This window comes from Myxocyprinus asiaticus, chromosome 41 (genome assembly GCF_019703515.2).
Source record: "Myxocyprinus asiaticus isolate MX2 ecotype Aquarium Trade chromosome 41, UBuf_Myxa_2, whole genome shotgun sequence".
Lineage (NCBI taxonomy): Eukaryota > Metazoa > Chordata > Actinopteri > Cypriniformes > Catostomidae > Myxocyprinus > Myxocyprinus asiaticus.
Genome location: NC_059384.1, coordinates 34,976,254 through 34,994,439, shown reverse-complemented (window position 1 = coordinate 34,994,439; position 18,186 = coordinate 34,976,254). Strand labels below are relative to the sequence as shown.

At 41.5% G+C, this 18,186-nt stretch overlaps 1 protein-coding gene across 1 annotated transcript in view; it reads right to left on the bottom strand.

Moving 5' to 3' along the window:
* The window catches only part of LOC127431844 (myosin-IIIa-like), a 133,956-nt gene extending 117,614 nt beyond the window's left edge, over positions 1 to 16,342 (bottom strand). Inside the window, exons 1-4 of the mRNA XM_051682446.1 lie at positions 15,995 to 16,342; positions 6,918 to 6,967; positions 6,666 to 6,849; positions 4,503 to 4,637 (exon numbers count right to left, since the gene is read on the bottom strand). Coding sequence (XP_051538406.1) covers positions 4,503 to 4,637; positions 6,666 to 6,849; positions 6,918 to 6,967; positions 15,995 to 16,048 — 423 coding nt within the window. The 5' untranslated portion in view covers positions 16,049 to 16,342. The remainder of the gene's footprint in view (positions 1 to 4,502; positions 4,638 to 6,665; positions 6,850 to 6,917; positions 6,968 to 15,994) is intronic.
* Positions 16,343 to 18,186: the final 1,844 nt, after the last annotated feature.

Here is an 18,186-nt window from a genome sequence, read left to right as displayed (position 1 = left end):
ACATGAATTTAGCCCTGCAACTGAACGGTTCATATTTCACTGTAGGAGTGGCTGAAGAGGAAATATGCACTCCTACAATGACTACCATGTCAGAGCCGTGCACCGTCATGGTCGCCAAGCCAGAGTTCCACGTCATGGTCGCCGAGCCAGGGTCCCACATCATGGTCGCCGAGCTTGCGCCACCTTCTGCCCCGGATCCTGAGTCTACTCCATGCCATGTCACAGCAACAGCTGAGTCTGCTCCATGCCATGTCACAGGCATGCCTGTGTCTGCTCCATGCTATGTCACAGCCAAGCTTCAGTCTGCTCCATGCCATGTCACAGCCACGCCTGAGTCTACTCCATGCCATGTCACAGCCACACCTGAGTCTGCTCCATGCCATGTCACAGCCAAGCTTCAGTCTGTTTCATGCCATGTCACAGGCTTGCCTCTGGTCCACGAGCCAACGCCCATGCCCACACCCACGCCTGCCATAGCCAACGAGCCAACACCCATACCTGTCATGGTCAATGAACCAACGTCCATGCCTGCCACGGCCAAGGAGCCAGCGTTGCAAGCCTCGTCCGTCCCAGAGCCAGCTCTCACTGGGCTATTAGAGCTGGAGTTGGTTCCTGCCCTTGTGCCCACCCTATGTTCTCCAGATCAGCCGGTTCCCCCCAAGTAACCGGCTTGTCCATCGCCCTCTGTGACATCCCAGACAAGGAGAACTTCCGACCCTCCGACTCCGCCTAGACCCTCCAAGCCCTGGACTCTTCCTTGGCCCTTCGATCCCTCGACATCACCTCAGCTCTACGTTACATTGGCTCCACCACGGTCCTCCAGCCTATTGGCTTTACCAGGGTTCCTCGTCCCTCCAGCTCCTCCTTGATCTGTTGGTCACCTGGCTCCGCCTTGGTCCTCAGTCCCACCGGCTCCGCCTCAGTCTTCCGATCCCTCAGCTCCACCATGGTCCTCCGAGCCTCTGGCTCCACCCTGGGCCTTCGAGCTTTCGGCTACTCTCCGGGCTCCCAGTTCTCCAGTTTTGGCCCTCGAGCCTGTCACGGATCCAGCTTCCCTGGCTCCACCCCTCGAGCCTCTCATGGCTCCACTTTCCACTGGCTCTGCCCTGGTCTCATGCTCCATGCCCTGTCTCGCCAGGCCATGCTCCACGCCCTGTCTCGCCAGGTCACGCCCCACGCCCTGTCTCACCAGGCCATGCCTCAAGGACCCCGTGAGAGAGAGAGTGTGTGAGTGTGTGTGTGTGAGAGTGTGTGTATGAGAGAGAGAGTGTGTGCGTGTGTGAGTGTGTGTGTGTGAGAGAGAGAGAGTGTGTGTTTGTGTGTGTGCGTGTGTGTGAGAGAGAGAGAGAGAGAGAGAGAGAGTGAGAGAGAGAGAGTACAGGTTTTGCTATACTTGTGAGGACCAAGTATTGAGAATCAACCTGTTGTTGTGGGTGATCCTCACAAGGGAAATGGCATATTAAATGATGTTTTTTTTTGAAAATATAAAAAGGTTTCTGTGAGGGTTAGGTTTAGGGGTAGGGTTAGGGGATAGAATCTATAGTTTGTACAGTATAAAAATCATTATGTCTATGGAGGGTCCTCACAAGTATAGCAAAACCAACATGTGTGTGTGTGAGTGTGTGTGTGTGAGAGAGAGAGAGAGAGAGAGAGAGTGTGTGTGTGTGTGTGTGTGTGTGTGTGTGTGTGAGAGAGAGAGAGAGAGAGAGAGAGAGAGAGAGAGAGAAAGAGTGTGTGTGTGTGTGTGTGTGTGTGTGTGTGTGTGTGGAGGAGGTAGGGGCAAACAACCCACTACCTCCTTGTGGTGCCGGACAGGCAACACTGTCGTGGACAGTGCTGTGGGGGGAGGTCCAATTCCGATTGGCCTTTCCCCTCATGGTGTTTGTAACAACCACAGTGGCCAAATGGGGGCTCTGGATGGGTAGGAGGGGCTGGTAACCCCTCCACCTTCAATTAACTACCACTAAACTACGATAAAAAGAACTTATTAAGCTTGTGCCGGAGGCCCCGGGGGGACAGGCATCTATGACGTCTCCTGGCCAAACCCCATTTGGCGGAGCCAGGAGACTGAATTCTTACCCTCGGGGCTCCTCCAGAAACAACAAAAAACCACTTCGGATGGCCACGTGGAATGTTAGACGTTCACTGCGGAGGAGAGGCTGCCTGGATCTCTGTGGTATTCAGGAGGTCCGGTGGACCGGCTCTGGCTCCTGCCACCATGAGGGGCGGACAGTCCTCTACTCAGGGCAGGCCAAACAACAGGGAGTGGCTCTCTGGATCGAGTCATCTTATTGGGTGATTTCAATCCCGAGTTGGCCAGGATGCTGTTACCTGGTCTGGAGTGATTGGAAGGCATGGGCCAGATCAGCTCAATAACAACGCTCGGAGGCTCGGAGAGCCGTGAGGCGCTGCAAGGATGAGTGGTGGTCGCGGGTTGCTGAGGAGATGGAGTCTGCCTCAGCGGCCCGTGATCACAAATCGCTCTTTAATTACATCAAAAAAGTAACCTGCAGTGCCACACCTATTACCATCATTAGGAGAAAGAACGGTGATCCAATCTCCGACCCCCAGGAACAGGTTTGCAGATTTGCTGAGCATTTCTGTGAGGTCCTGGGGGAGGGGAAATCCCTCAGCCAGGAAAACAACGTGGGACAAAGTGGGGATGACCCTACCGAGGCTGCAGTGCCTCAAATATTGGAGGAAGAAGTCATCCCCTGTGAGTGGTTGGCTGAGGTGCCATCTATTGAGGAAGTACTGAAGGCAATCCAGAGTCTGAGACCGAGAAAGGCACCGGGCAGAGATGATCTCCCAGGCGAATTGCTGAGGGAGGGTGGCATTTGTGCACAGACTGCCCTACATGACATCATAACAACAGTTTGGACCACTGGAAGGGATCTGCAGGATTGGAAGGATTCACTGGTGGTCCCCCTCTTTAAGAAAGGAGACCGCACTGACTGTAACAACTACAGGGGCATCTCACTCCTCAGTGTGCCGGGAAAGGTCCTGGCAAGGATTATTCAATATCGCCTCACTAGGCACGCTGAGGAGAGGCTTGCGGAGCCCCAATGCGGTTTTAGGAAAGGGCGGTCATGCACGGATGCCATATTTTCTGTCCGTCTGCTACAGCAGAGGTGTAGGGAATTCCAATGAGACCTACATCTCTGCTTTATTGACCTGGTCAAGGTCTATGATACCATCAGTAGGCCTGGGTTCTGAGTTGTTCTTCGTGCTTTCGGAGTCCCTGACCCTCTGCTCACGATCATTAACGACCTTCATGATGGTGAGCGGGCCCGGGTAAAACTATGTGGCCGGGAGTCAGAGCCATTCCCTGTACACTTTGGGGTGCAACAGGGATGTCCTCTTGCTCCCACATTATATAACATCTATTTTGACCACGTAGTTCGTGAAGCCTTCAATAGCTGTACCGGAGGAATTTCTATCTGGTACAGATACAATGGGAGGCTGATAGATGCCTGGGTGCGGTCAAGGGATGTCTCCCTATTGCTCAACCATGTTATGTATGCCGATGATCTGGTAATTGCTGCTCACTCAGAGGAGGAGTTGGGGGTGCTGCTGCTGAACCTGGAGCTTGCCACTAAGAGGTGGGGCCTTACCATCAGCCCCACCAAAACTAAGCACCTGCCTGGGTATTTTGTACCATCGGGTCTGCCCCGTAACCTCCTGCCAGTGGGCTTTCGACACTTCACGTGGTCTCAAGGTGCACATAGCCTGGCACAAGCGTCGTGGTGACGTCACCGCCACTTTTTTTTCAACACGGTTGTTGTTGAGAGAGTGTGTGTGTGTGTGTGTGTGTGTGTGAGAGAGAGAGAGAGAGAGAGAGTGTGTGTGTGTGTGTGAGAGAGAGAGAGAGAGAGTGTGTGTGTGTGCGTGTGAGAGAGAGAGAGAGAGAGAGAGAGAGTGTGTGTGTCTGTGTGTGAGAGAGAGAGTGTGTGTGTGTGTGCAACTAAACTAAGAAAAGTTTAGCTTTAAAGTTGCATGTATGACATCTTTAAGTGTAATAAATGTGTATGTGTAATATTGTGGATTAACCCTTTTACTTCCCTCAATCTGGCAATGTATCAGGGGATACGCACACTTCAAATTGTGCTAAATAACAGCATGAACAACATATGACTTAATTTCCTCCTTCCACATCTTAAGACAATGTTCACAATTAATATTAGCAGTTTATTTTTTTGTTTTGTTTTTTACTGAAGAAAAGTAAGATTAATATATAATTAATTATCACAAGTCAGCATGTCCTGCACTATGGGCGGCCATGTTGTTTTTAGGTCAGGCTGACTTAACGATCAGAGAACATTTTTCGTGCCCCACATACTAAAAATAGACCCAACTATGATAAATGATAACAAGATTGGGTGAGAAACTCTTTCTCATACTCCCTATAAGAAACAAAAATAGTATGCATTTTGTGGTGCACGTTGCCTCTTTTAAGGTTAAATAAATAAAGCCCACATGCATGACATAAAAGTGAAGCATACCTCCAGCACAAGCCATAGTTGGTCCCCATTCTTCAAATCCTTCTTGAAGAACATTCCAAAGAACTTGACAACATTGGGATGATCTGAAAGAGCTTTCAGGATGTTGTACTCAGCTTCAATCTCCTCATCAATATCCTGCAGGAAAGAGATGAACAGAACTGATTGACACTCTAAACTGCTTTATAGAAAGATAACCTAGCCATTGCCCTAAAAGGGTTTCCATTTCTTCAAGAACATTTTACCCAAAACTTAAAATTAATGTTTGGTTCCTACACTTTATGCTTCTCTCTCTTTTATAAAACACAAACAAATATATTTTGCAGAGTGTTTGAGCTCCTCTTTTCCATAAAATGGAAGTGAATGAGACTTGAGCTCCAATGAGGGAAAAAGAAAAAAACACCATTTAAGTTAAAGTGAAAGTATCATAAAAGGACTACATGCGACTCAGCACCATATTTCAAGTATTCTAAAATTAACACGATAACAGACCAAAATGTATGAAAGCTTTTTTGTTAGTTCTAGTGACTGACAGCCCCATTCCCCATTCATTTTCATTGTATGGAAAAGAGAAGCTATGACATTCTGCAAAATATTTTCATTTGTGTTTCATGCAAGAAGTAGTCAAAAAGGTTTGGAACAATAAGAATGTGAGTAAATGATGACAAAATTTCATTTTGGTGTGAACTTTAGGCACTCCTTAAACTATTCAGTGCTGAATGTAGAACAAATAGAGGCACTCGTGCAAAAAAACAAATTATATATATATATATATATATATATATATATATATATATATATATATATATATATATATATATATTTGTGACTCATTTTATTGAATTTATCAGTAAATCTGGAAAGGCCATGAAATGTCAACATTAATAAAGTTTCACAGCAGTAGAACACACTGGACTAGATTTAAATAGAATTTGTTGGCTTCCATGTTGTTCAGCATTGGGAAATTACTGTTTATAGATGGAACCTGGAGGAAAAACAACTTCTGAGTGTTGAATTTGAACAGATACGACACACAGGTTTCATCTGTAGCTACCTTTTGCTTCAAGTGCTCCATATTTCTATTGTCACACATGATTACTGCATTTCCTGTGTTTGAAAAGCAGTGAAAATAAATATTTGTGCATATTTGTGGTACATTGACCACAGCAGCTGCAGTCTATTAAATTAAGCCTAGATTCATATGTTCGAGATGAGTAATTTTAAATATAGCGGAAGCCAAAAGCCATTGAAAGACTTCCAAACCTCATTTCAGGACCTTGAAAGGGTGACTTGGAGAAACTCTGATTAAATGAACACATATTGCACATTTTCCCGAAGCCATCTCTCCATGATTAGGCTGGGTATGTGCTGTGAGGGGGCTTTATATTTGCCCAGTCACTAAAAGGAAAAGAAAGCTGAGTGTCTGAGTGGGGAAATGATGAGAAAGAGAAAATAAAGAGAGAGAGAGCGGGCCTTTGGCATATCTGTGGGATAAACATTTTCTGTTCTTTAAATGACAGTGGCAAGTAGATGTTTTTTAGTGGTCCGTAATTGTCTACAGGCCTCTCTGAAAGCATAAACACTTTCAGATAAACACAAATGCAAATATGCATGCATATAGGTGTGCACAGATGTGAACTGATTGCCGAACCTCCAGGGCCTATCCTGACCCTGCCCTTAACCTTGAATTTTGTGAAAATCTGACCTTGGGTTTGCTTGGTAACTCAAAGTTTGGACTTTATGTAATGACTCAGTGTTTATCAAAACAGGGTCCTTGAACATGTCCCATTGACATGCGTATTATGAAAGGTATGTTTTTTATTTAAAATGTTTAGTTATGACTGTAATATGAATACATGAGCTACATTGGATGAGCTACATTAATGATTGGATGAGCTACATTCGAAGAAAAAAGGTTCTGTGCTGGTCATGAGGGTGGGCAGGGGTTGGGGGGATGGGATGGGGGGGGGGTTGTTTGTCATATCATATCCCAATTTAACCTCTGCCCTTACCCATTTTAAAATCACTGTAACGTATGACCTTATTGTGGCTTATTACTTTAATCTCTCATTATGACCCTAAAAAACAAAGGTTGGTTCGAGAAAAAAAGTACTGTTGTACAACTGCATTTACTGACATTCATTTTTCACAGAGATGTTTACTCACATGGATTGGATCCAGGATTTTGACAGCAGCTTTACTGCCATTGACTTTGTTCAGGACTTTATAAACTTTCCCATAAGTCCCTTTACCAATAGTCTCAATGATCTCCCAGGTGTCAGACGGATCTGGAAAGTTGTCAAAGATGATGGATTTTCCTGAGTGAGGAAACATCTTCCCGAGGGATCTCCTAATGAGAAAGAGCACACATGAGTCTGAAAGCTGATGTTCAGTGAAGTTATAGACAGGCCTACTCACTGCTTTTCCATTTGACTTATAACAGTTAGTTTTGTAGAAGCATTATCCATCTAAAAAAAACAAGACAAGATAACATATTTTTTACAACAGTAAATTAACCTGTAAACCATTTTTATTTGTATTAAAGTTATTTCATATAACTGCTCACATATGAAAAATGTCAATGAAATGATGCAAACTAATATGGATGCTATGGGCTTTAAAGTTAACCGCAGCACTGCGATCACTTCTCACTAGTAAAATAACAAATAACTAAAGCATGTTATGTCTTTGCTATCTCATCCAAACAAGTAGGGCATTCCTTGGCTGCACTCAAAGCTGGAAAATGCTGCCTTTGGAGGGTGTAAACAGAGGTCCCTTTCAAACTACATTGAGACCAGTTTCTTTAAGGGGTACATTCATCCAAAAATGCTGTTGGTTAAGCCATTAACTGATTAGGCAGCAGAGCACCAAGTCAGCTGGCTTAGCTTTTGGATGCAGCCCTACATTTCTTGATTTCGCCCTACACTCACTGCAATTTTCTTCTTTGTTCTTTGCACACATTTAAAAAAAGAAGGTCAAAAGAGCTGAGCATCGGTATACTGTTTGCAAACATTTGGACACATCCATGGCACTGAGGCCAGCATATAATTAGGCATTTAAATATGAGACACATGCTGAATAGATAAATATAATCCACATGATATCAGTAAAAGATGCTGTTTTAAACCCCTAGATCAGGGTTATTTAACTTGATTGACAAGTGGGCCAGATGGAAAAGTCTTTGGGGCATGCGGTTCAAGAATAACATGTTATAGTAGGTCTATAATATTTGTTTACTATAAACATTTTTATGTTTATGAGAGAGTAATTTAGACTGATAATAAATTTTTTATTAAACAACAACATTGAAGTTTTATACAGTATATGGAGAAAATTGCTCTCTCTATGCACCTTGATTGTTTGTGAAGTTGCATCAGACATTACACAAATCTAAGTTTGTTATATATGTTATGATTTAAACTTTTGACTTTCCAAATCAAATGTTTTCTTATTTAAATTAATGAACAGAACTTTTCTGTCTCCATGATTTTAGTTCTTTAATCTTCCCATTCCATCAATATGATGGATGATGATCATTTGTAGTGCAGTTTCTGAAAGAATCTAAAAAATGCAGCGCTTTTGAACGAGACACTGTACACTGTCCATCTAGCACAAATTTACATAGGAACACAATTTAAAAACAGCATGAACAAACATAAAACGCGTTCAGTGTGAACAGCCCCTATGAAAATTGACAACTTCACGTGGGCCACTGAAAATTTCGAACAGGCCGGATTTGGCCCATGGGCCGCCAGTTGAATAGCCCTGCACTAGATGATGACTGAAACTGAGGTCAACGGCGCCATCTAGTTGTCTGTTATTTCTCTGAAACAACCGAAGCTCCACGTATCAGACCGCTAATCAGGGGTCTGCCAGCCGTCTCTTCTTCTTCACATAGAACTCTGCGATCTCTACAAGTATGCTAATAAAATAATTTAAACTCAAATCAATGTTTCATGTGCATTTATTTATTTGGCAAGAATTATTGTAATAAGATGCATAATAAGCAGTCAGACATATATTAATTACAAAATAAACAACCGAACTCTGACACAAACCGGAGGTGGAATTTCAGCTGTTCAGCAATTTACTTCTTCTCACATAATTACACAATTTTAATCCAATCAGTGTTTCATATCCATACATTTGTTTATTTGGCAAATAGTCTTGTAAAAGGCTGTATAATAACAGAACTCCCACACAAACTGGAGGTGGATTTTAGTTGTTTTAGTACAATGTACCTGATCACACTGTCGGGGTTTATTGTGTGATAACAACTGACTGACTTTACATTATTCCGCTTATTTCATGTGCGATTATGTGCGAGGAAGGGCAGCCGGTGGAATTTCTGGACCTACTGTCCTCATCTCTAACCACGACTTTGTAAATGAATACAATTAAATTTCTGTTGGTCAAACTCTGACAAAACATCCTATCATGTGATAAGACCCAGTAGTAGATTTTTATATTTACTCTATGTGTATATTGTGTTTGATCACTATAATGTAAGGGGATGCTGGTTCCCCAGTCAAAAGAACCCATCCTTAGCTACTTTACAGTGTTCAAAGTGGTTGTTAGTGTTTTGAGATTGTGTTATTGGTGGCTATTAGGTAGTTAATTACTTGACAAGGTCAACAGGACTAGCCCCCAAGGCTCTATGATATATACACAGATGAATATACACAGATGAGCCAAAACATTATGACCACCTATCTAATATGCTGTTGGTTCTCCACATGCTACCAAAACAGTACAGACCCACTGAGGCATGGACTCTACAAGACACCTGAAGGTGTCCTGTGGTATCTGGTACCAAGACATTAGCAGCAGATCCTTCAAGTCCTGTAAGTTGTGAGGTGGAGCCACTGTGGATCCGCCTTGTTGGTGCAGCACATCACACAGATGCACAATCAGATTGACATCTGGGAATGTGAAGGCCAGGGCAACACCTTGAACTCTTCATCATGTTCCTCAAACCATTCCCGAACAATGTGTGCAGTGTGCCAGGGCGCATTATCCTGCTGAAAGAGGACACTCCCTTCAGGGAATGCCACTGTCAGGAAGGGGTGTACCTGGTCTGCAACAATGTTTCGGTAGGTGGCACGTGTCAAATTGATGTCCACATGAATGGCCGGACCCAGGGTTTTCCAGCAGAACATTGCGCAGAGCATCACACTCTCTCCACTGGCTTGTCGTCTTCCCACAGTGCATCCTGGTGCCAACACTTCCCCAGGTACACGGCGCACACTTACACGGACGTCCACATGATGTAAAAGAAAATGGGACTCATCGGACCAGGTAACCTTTTTCCATTGCTCCAAGGTCCAGTTCCGACACTCGTGTGCCCACTGAAGGCACTTTCGATGGTGGACAGGGGTCATCATGGGCACTCTGACCGGTTTGCAGCTATGCAACCCCATACACAGTAGGGTACGATGCACTGTGTGTTGTGACACATTCCTCCGGTAACCATCATTCAAATTTTCTGTGACTTGTGCCACAGTAGACCTTCTGTTGGTTCGGACCAGACGGGATAGACTTCGTTGCCCTCGCACATCGATGAACCTTGGGCGCCCAACACCCTGTCACCGGTTTGTGGTTTGTCCCTCCACGGACCACTGTTGGTAGGTACTCACCACTGCTGGACGGGAACACCCCACAAGCCTTGCCATTTCAGAGATGCTCTGACCCAGTCGTCTGGCCATAACAATTTGGCCCTTGTCAAAGTTGATCAGGTCTTTACTCCAGCCCATTTCTTCTGAATTTAACACGTTGACTATGTGAACTGATTGGTCGCTTACCATTTAATCTACCCAGACCTTGACACGTGGCCTTGTTAGGAGATGTTCAACATTATTCACTTCAACTGTGATTGGTCATAATGTTTTGGCTCATTAGTGTATGGCTCAAGTCCCTCCTTTAGCGTAAGTCTATTGGATTCATCCCCCATTTCATTGCCCATCAGGCGAAAATTATAAATCCAATCACTTACAAAAGTAATAGCACACCTAAAATTAAAGAAACAAGTCTGGTGTGTTCATTGTGCAGTATACTGGTGAAATTGTTGTGTGTTAAAATATTCAATATTAAACTGAAGCTGGCCAAGAGGATTGTTGTCAGAATTGTACCCCCTCCTCTCGGTTAAATAGTTCTTAAATCGTTAAATCGTCTCATATTGTTGTGGTGGAGAATGTGAGTAGGCCCCTTTAATCTGAGTCAATTAAGGAGGCCACGCTTCAAGCAGCTTTATTGCCTCTGCTTTTTTCTCTGCATGTGGCAAACAGTGCAAACAGCTCAAGCTACCGTACCCTGTTGTGCCATCTGTGAAACCACAATAAACAGTTGGGGATTCCTAATGAACAACTGCAGCATTAGTTTGGACAATGAAGTTAGCATTGTGGACTTTGTAGCATGTGAGCTAATTTCACAGAGAGGTTGTTATGTTGCCATAAAAGGCTTTAAGCATTTCAGAGAGGAGAGTGGAAATATTCTGCTCATCTCAAGAAGTTTAATGAATGCTTTCAGGTTTGTCTGAATTTGCCTCACAAGGATCAAGGAATTTGCATTGTGGCCTCCAAGAGATCCAGATTTCAATATCAGGTATCAGTTCACTCACCTCAAGTTTTGCTTCATTTACATAAAGGGATAGTTCACACAAAAATTTCTGTCATCATTACTCTAATGTTGTACAAACCCATTTGACTTTCTTCCATGAAACAATAAATGAAAAGTTTATCATAATGTTGACATTGCTCTTTTCTATACAGTGAAAGTGAATGGGGACCAGGGTAGACAACTGTCCCATGTTTAGCCAGGATATCCCATATTTTGGCCAAAATGACAACATCCCATACTATTTTAGTGGCAAGGCACTCGAGGGAGACCCACTCCTTTCTCCTTCCACTTCTCCTATTAAATTCTTCATTGGTCTATTCTGAACATGCAATTGACTGACCAAAGTTTCTGTTGTAGTTGAGGACATTACAGATTTGCCACAAACCTCTTTAAGAAATATGTAACGCATTCTGTTATTGATGCTAAATTTCATTCTTCCCAGCTCTTGGGATCACTAAATCCATAAACACTGCTGTTGGTAAAATCAGTTATAAATACTTAAAAATGTTCTAAAAAAACAAAAACAAACTACATTTAAACAATGGTTTAACAATCCTGCAACTCTGTAAATACTGTTATGACTGATCTTATTATACTGTCTCTTTAACAAATCTACTCACCATCTGTGACCCTATGGGGTGAAAGTTCAACCGCCTGTTTCTCTTCTGTAACTGTAATTAATAATTAAACCCACTCCCAGGATAAAATTGACTAGTCCAACATGTCACTTACATTCTTTTGCTAACTGGTCCATGAGAATTTTGTTGAATTAGTCCATATTGAGCATATTGAGGCAGCCGTGTCGTGTGAACACTAGTAGTGGAGGAGTTAACCACAGCTAATCTCAGCAAGCCATGCCTGGCACCAGAAACAATGCTAAGCAGCAGTAGATATGTTGGGATTAAGTGGAATTAGTCTAGAATACGCCATGAGCCTTTCCTTATTTAGACGCTCATTGATATAGGCGCCAAAGCTAGTTAGAGCAACTAATAATATCATGCCGAGGGGACTACCTCTCTAACCCAAATAGAGTCACTAGACAGTGGCTTAGGAAGCATCTTCATCCTTTGTTATGGATTTTACACCAGAGGAAGCTGCTCCATATGCTATTTAGTATTATGAAACCCAGAACTTAGTATAGTTCTGTTCTATAATCAGATGCCTTGCTGTCTATTTTCTACACAGGCATCTGCCTTAAAGGCAGCATCTTGAAATTAGAGGTGAACCCATATAGAGATGTTCAGGTTGTAGTCCAAAAACCCCGAAGATAATTCGCCATGGGTTCCCTCAGGATTTTCTTATGGGTTTTTATAATTGGGTTTTTCAACTTATGAGTAAAATAAGGAATGTGGTAAATATTACTTGACAATATGGGGAGTTTTTGTTCTACAACATATATTACACACTTTCATACCTCAAACGTGAATTTTGAAGCCACCGTGTGTTTTTTTTTAAATATATATATACAAAACTCTTCATCTGGTGAATATATAGGCTATAAAAAGCTTAATTTGGCAAATACTTACATATAGAGCATTATAATGGAGGCAAGTCTGTAATTTCAAAATAAGAGTCTCTGGTGACTTCGGGCTTGTTTCTAGTTATACACCAAATCTTATTTTATCTGGTTATTATTGGGATTTTGGTTGCACAATACACTGCTTTTGGGATTTTATTCATTCTTGAGCCTCAATGTATGTGCCCTTCATAGTGAGGAAAGACTAAGACATTTTTTATCATTCTATAAATGTATTTTTAAAAACTGTTAGCCGATTAATCGTTATTGGACTTTTGCACCACCTTGGTTATTGGTATCGGCAAAACCATTATTGTACGACCTCTAGTTGAAATGGACCCTCCTAAGTGACTGATTTGGAATATTCTACATACTGCAGGTAAACACTCCCGCAGTATGTAGAAGTGCGAGTAGTTTGCTGCATAATTCTATAGAGTGTGATTGGTAGCATGGCCTTTAACATCAAAACAAGACAAGGGAAGCAATTTCTCCTCTCTTTTAAAAGTTGATAAGTCTACATATTTAACTGCAATTATATGGTTAGTTGCATTTTTATCAGTTACATTTAGCAGTGATTTTATCCTTGCTGTCAGAACAGCCCTGTGACCCATTTTTGGGTTGTGGCCCAACAGTTGAGACAACTGCTGTATTTGCAGTCAAATAAAACATCACAGCGGTGGCTAGTGTACACTTTGTTAGTCTAAATAAATCAGCCTAATGAGATAAGACATCCAAATCTCCTAAAATATAAGATTTGGGCATGAAGGTGCATTATCGGTAATTACTTATGCTAAGTGATTAGCCTTCTAAAGAGCGAGGCCACAGAGCAGGTAATTGAGATCATGTCCACCTCAATGTAAAGGAGCTAAGAAACCTCTCTACATGATCAATAATGAAAAGAGCTTCTATACGTTACAAAACTCCATGACACAGAGACACAGGAGAAACTGAACGATTTGACTAGCCCACCTCATCACTCCGCAAGACACTGGGTGTGAGTGTTTGTAATATTACCTCTCCTACCTGAAGTACTTAGAGGTTATAAGGTATAGTAGGATATGTACATTTAAGTGATGTTTGCAAAGGCAAGCATCTACTATTGCTTATAATTTAGATTATGGATGAAAAAAAAACAAACAAAAAAAACACAGTAAACCAAAACCTAACCTACTAAACTCTGGCAGGTAACTTGTCCCAGCACCGTTTGTGCTACAGACATGACTGAAATACCACAAATTGTTTGCTGCAACTTTTCTAAGCAAAATAACTTATGATTTTCACCTCACGGTTGATAAAACAGGTACTAAACATAGATTTACATTGAAGTAACAACCCAGAGTAAAACTGTCAATATTACAATGCCCATATGAAAAGGGTGGTTTAAATTTACCTAATTTTAAATTGTACTATTTCGCATGTCAGCTTTGTAATATTTCGTATAGGTTTAAAATGAATGAGACTTCCCCCTCTTGGGTACATATGGAACAACAAAAGATAAATATTAAATTGAAGTAAATTCTGTATAAAGAATCCCAAAAGGAAGTGTGTAAATTGTCTAAAAACCTGATTATAGTCCACTCATATAGGTGCTGGAGAAACTGTAATAAACTATTTGGATTTGACAATTTCACAATATATACCTCATTATGGGATTAAGTAAGAATACCACATATTCCCAAATATAGTACTTCATTGGTATGGCAAATGTTGGGCATTAATATTATGGGTGATTTATGTAACAAAAATAAGATAAAAAAATAAATATAATGTAATGGATATTCATGTTTTAAAATATTCAAAGTCCGTAGCTGGGTAGCTCAATCAGCTAAAAATGTTAACATTTTGACATACACTGAAATAGAAAACAGATGGATACCAGAAATACTGTTAATGGATTTATTTTTTTAATTGTATAAAGTTTTGAATGTTGAATTAGGGAACAATTGTTTACAAAGAAAGACAGTTTGGAAAAATGATATGCAATGTGAATATTCAGTGATAGAATGGAGGAAAAATTTTAACGAATTCTCCGAAATTACCAGTTAGTACAAAGCATAAACTACTACAATTTAACTTAATACACTGCACATTATACTCTCTACAAAATGTTATTGTTTACACCAAATATATCTTCAGAAAGTCCATGATGCATTCATTTGAATGCAGAGATAATGCATATGTTTTGGTAATGTAGTAAATGTGAAACACTTTGGAATGGTATTGTGATGAGGAGGAGGGCGTGGCTGGGCAGTAAGGATGCATGTCAGCACTGAATTGTCCTAAACTGCCGGGAGGGGGATCAGGACGAGCCAGGGACGCCAGCTGAAGAGAGAGAGTGAGACGCACGTGTCTGTGTGTGTGTGCATCCATGTTTTGTGTACTGTTTAAATGTGAGTTTGAAATTAAAGTTCTGTCGATTTTTCACTCCAGTTCCCGCTTCTTCCTTGGTAGGGAAGGCAGAGACTGTCACAGTGGTGCCGAAATCCAGGATAGGAGGAAGACGTGCCGTCAGAAAAGCCCTCACCACTGGGGGAGGGTTGCGACGCCGGGGAGGTATGATACGGTGGTACTGGAGCGGTTCGCCCGAAGGTGGAGGAGCCCGCTGCCATCCACCAGGAGACAAAGGAGCCGCTGCCATCCGCCAGGGGGCGGGGGAGCTTGATGCTGGTCACAAGAGGGCAGAGGACCCGCTACTGTCTGCCAGGAGATTATTATCTGTATTATTTGGACTAAATGCACAATCGATGATATTGCGATAATGATTAGAAGTTAACTGATTAATAATTTTGCCAATTAATCGGCACCGAAAGCTGCTTTTGGAACTATCGGTTATCGGCCAAATTTAATGCAGGTTCCTAGCGTATGACCCACATATAAACTCCAATAATAATCAGAGATAATTTGCACAATTTTACGTTTTTGGTTGCACAACAAACTGCATCTGGAATTCCATTCATTTTGGATTCTTGTAGCCTCTATGTCTGTGCTCGTCACAGTAAGGAAAGACAAAAAACCTTAGTTATCGGGTATCAAACTTGTGCCATTGGTTGAGCAAATATTGCTATGTCAGCCTGTCATGATGCTAAAACAGAGCAATGTACTGACAGCACCACAGAGCCACAGTGTTTAAACTTTTTAGGGGACTACTAATGGTTTTTAGTAGCTTTTTAGCCTACTAATGGTTTAATTATAGTCTTCTCTGCATATTAAACTGGGATAAGAGAAAGTAGGATATTTAAAAAAAAAAAAATAAAAAAAACATACTTAACATTTAACATATCCCATGCTAGTACTTATACAGTATGTTACAAACCACATTACCATCAGCTAAATGCAACAGCCCACTAAACACACTTTTGCATACCTGTTTTGGGCTGACGTCATCTCTGCCCCCTTTGAATCCAGAAAACGACCTCATCAAAGTGTTCAGCTCTCTGAAACATTTCAAGATAACACGTTTTGTACCATGGTAAGGCTTGTCTCCTTATTTCACCTTTTAAAGAACAAAAGTGCAGGCAACATGAGCAGCGTAAAGAAACAGGAGCCAGGACCGCTAGCAAAAGAAAGATAGGAGACCTGAGCTGTGAGCGGATCGAGGTTTCAGATGAACCTTTGCAAGGTAAAGCATACAGAAAAAAGATACAAGATTCATTAAAGGCATCATTACAATGACGACAAATGATCCTTAAACAACCAAGTTTATCATGCTATCTTTAAGCATTGTAGCCTAAAACTAGCCAATCTATTGTTTTATGAATATGCATGTTAAAAAGTCAACAATAGCACTTCATAACATAAGCCAGTTTCCCATAAAATATTACTCCAAATACAGTATGTATTTATAATAATGGTACAAATTTCCCCCTTTAAAGTCAAAAATACGCAGCCTTTACAAACTACCCATAACTCTATAAAGTCAGTCATATTAATTCAATTATAAACAAGTATTTACATAACCAGTCTTTACCTGACATATCAGATACAAATTAGAAACCCATACATAATGCCTTGTGTGACAAATACATGTAGCAAACGCATACACCTGCAGAGCGCAGACATACACAACTGAAACCACGCCTGAAAGTAAGCAAATCAGCCAAATTTGGTTATCTTAACCAGCTCTTACTTACTTAATCAGAGTCACTGGAAGAATGACATTCAAAATAACGTTCATATCAAAATAACTTTACCTATCAAATGTCATAAACCCTCCCTGCTGAAATTACCAGTTTAAACCAGCCTAAGATGGTCTGCTGGACTTAGCTGGTATCCAAGCTTGGTCAGGCTGGTGTGCTTTTCTGGTTTTAAAGGGTTTTTTGGCACTTGCCAACTGGCCGACCAGCTAAAATAGCTGAGCACAGACCAGCAAACCTAGGCTGGTTTAAGGTGTTGTTATTTTTTTTAGAAGGGCTATATCACAAATAGCATTAATGCTCTTAAAGGTCAGTTTTTGTAAAAGCAGTCCACACTTATCTCTGTTTGCAACTAATACTGCAGTGTTTTTAAGTCTACAATAACCTAGGAACACCTGCTTTTGTCGCAACTTTTGAACAAAAGTTAAAAGGCCACACCATGCAAGTAAACTAACGTCAACTTACAGTTCGCCTCGGCCTCTACATGCTTGGGTATCAAACTGTTGTATCCTCCCATCGCAGAGGAAGGAGACTCTGCTGCTTACTGCCTACAGTCAGGTTATCTCTCTGTATTATGTATTATTCATTAACAAAAAGTAACATAATATTGTACAATATGCCACCATGCTTGGCATGTGACATTCCTTTTAATGTAAACCTGATGTTGCTGCTTGGCTGAAGTAACCTGTGAACAGAGGCATGCAATATCACTTACATATGACAGATTTAAACACACGCAACAGTTTGGAGACCTGTTCTGTAATAGGTCTGTCAGGGGCGCCGTATCATGGCTGACCCTGCACTCTGACCCCAGCCTAGCTGGGTTATGTGAAAAAGAAGAATTTCACTGTATATGTGCAAATGTATAATGTGTGATAAATAAAGAAAATTAAATTAAATTAAATTAAATTAAAATTAATTAATTAATATGTGCAACAGGGCATGACTGCAGATATCAGGCATTGGTAGTGTGATAGAGCTTCTACCTACAGTGCAGCCACACAGGTAAGATGAGTTATTCATTGTTAGGAGAGACAGGCTTGATTTCATTGAGGTTTATGCCAGTGTTGTGTGTTCTTACTCAACCCATAATGACTCAAACAGAGCAACAGATGGTACTGTGATTGCTGCTACATCTTAGAGAGACATCTAGTGTCTCTACCTCAAGCTATAACAACGCCATCACCCACCGTAGCAGACAGGGTTAGGCAGCTGAATTACTATGAAGAGAAAACTTCTTTGTAGTATCACTTTAACTGTCGCTTTTAGGTTTTCTTTGAGATTTTCCAAAACCCCTTACCCTAATTTTTAAGCACATAAGTTGTCCTGTATGTTACCTTGTGCTGTGGACATAAATGATACCTAAAATCATGTGGTTTGTCAATGAGTGGTGCGCTAATGCTTTTCTAAGCAATTTTGACAA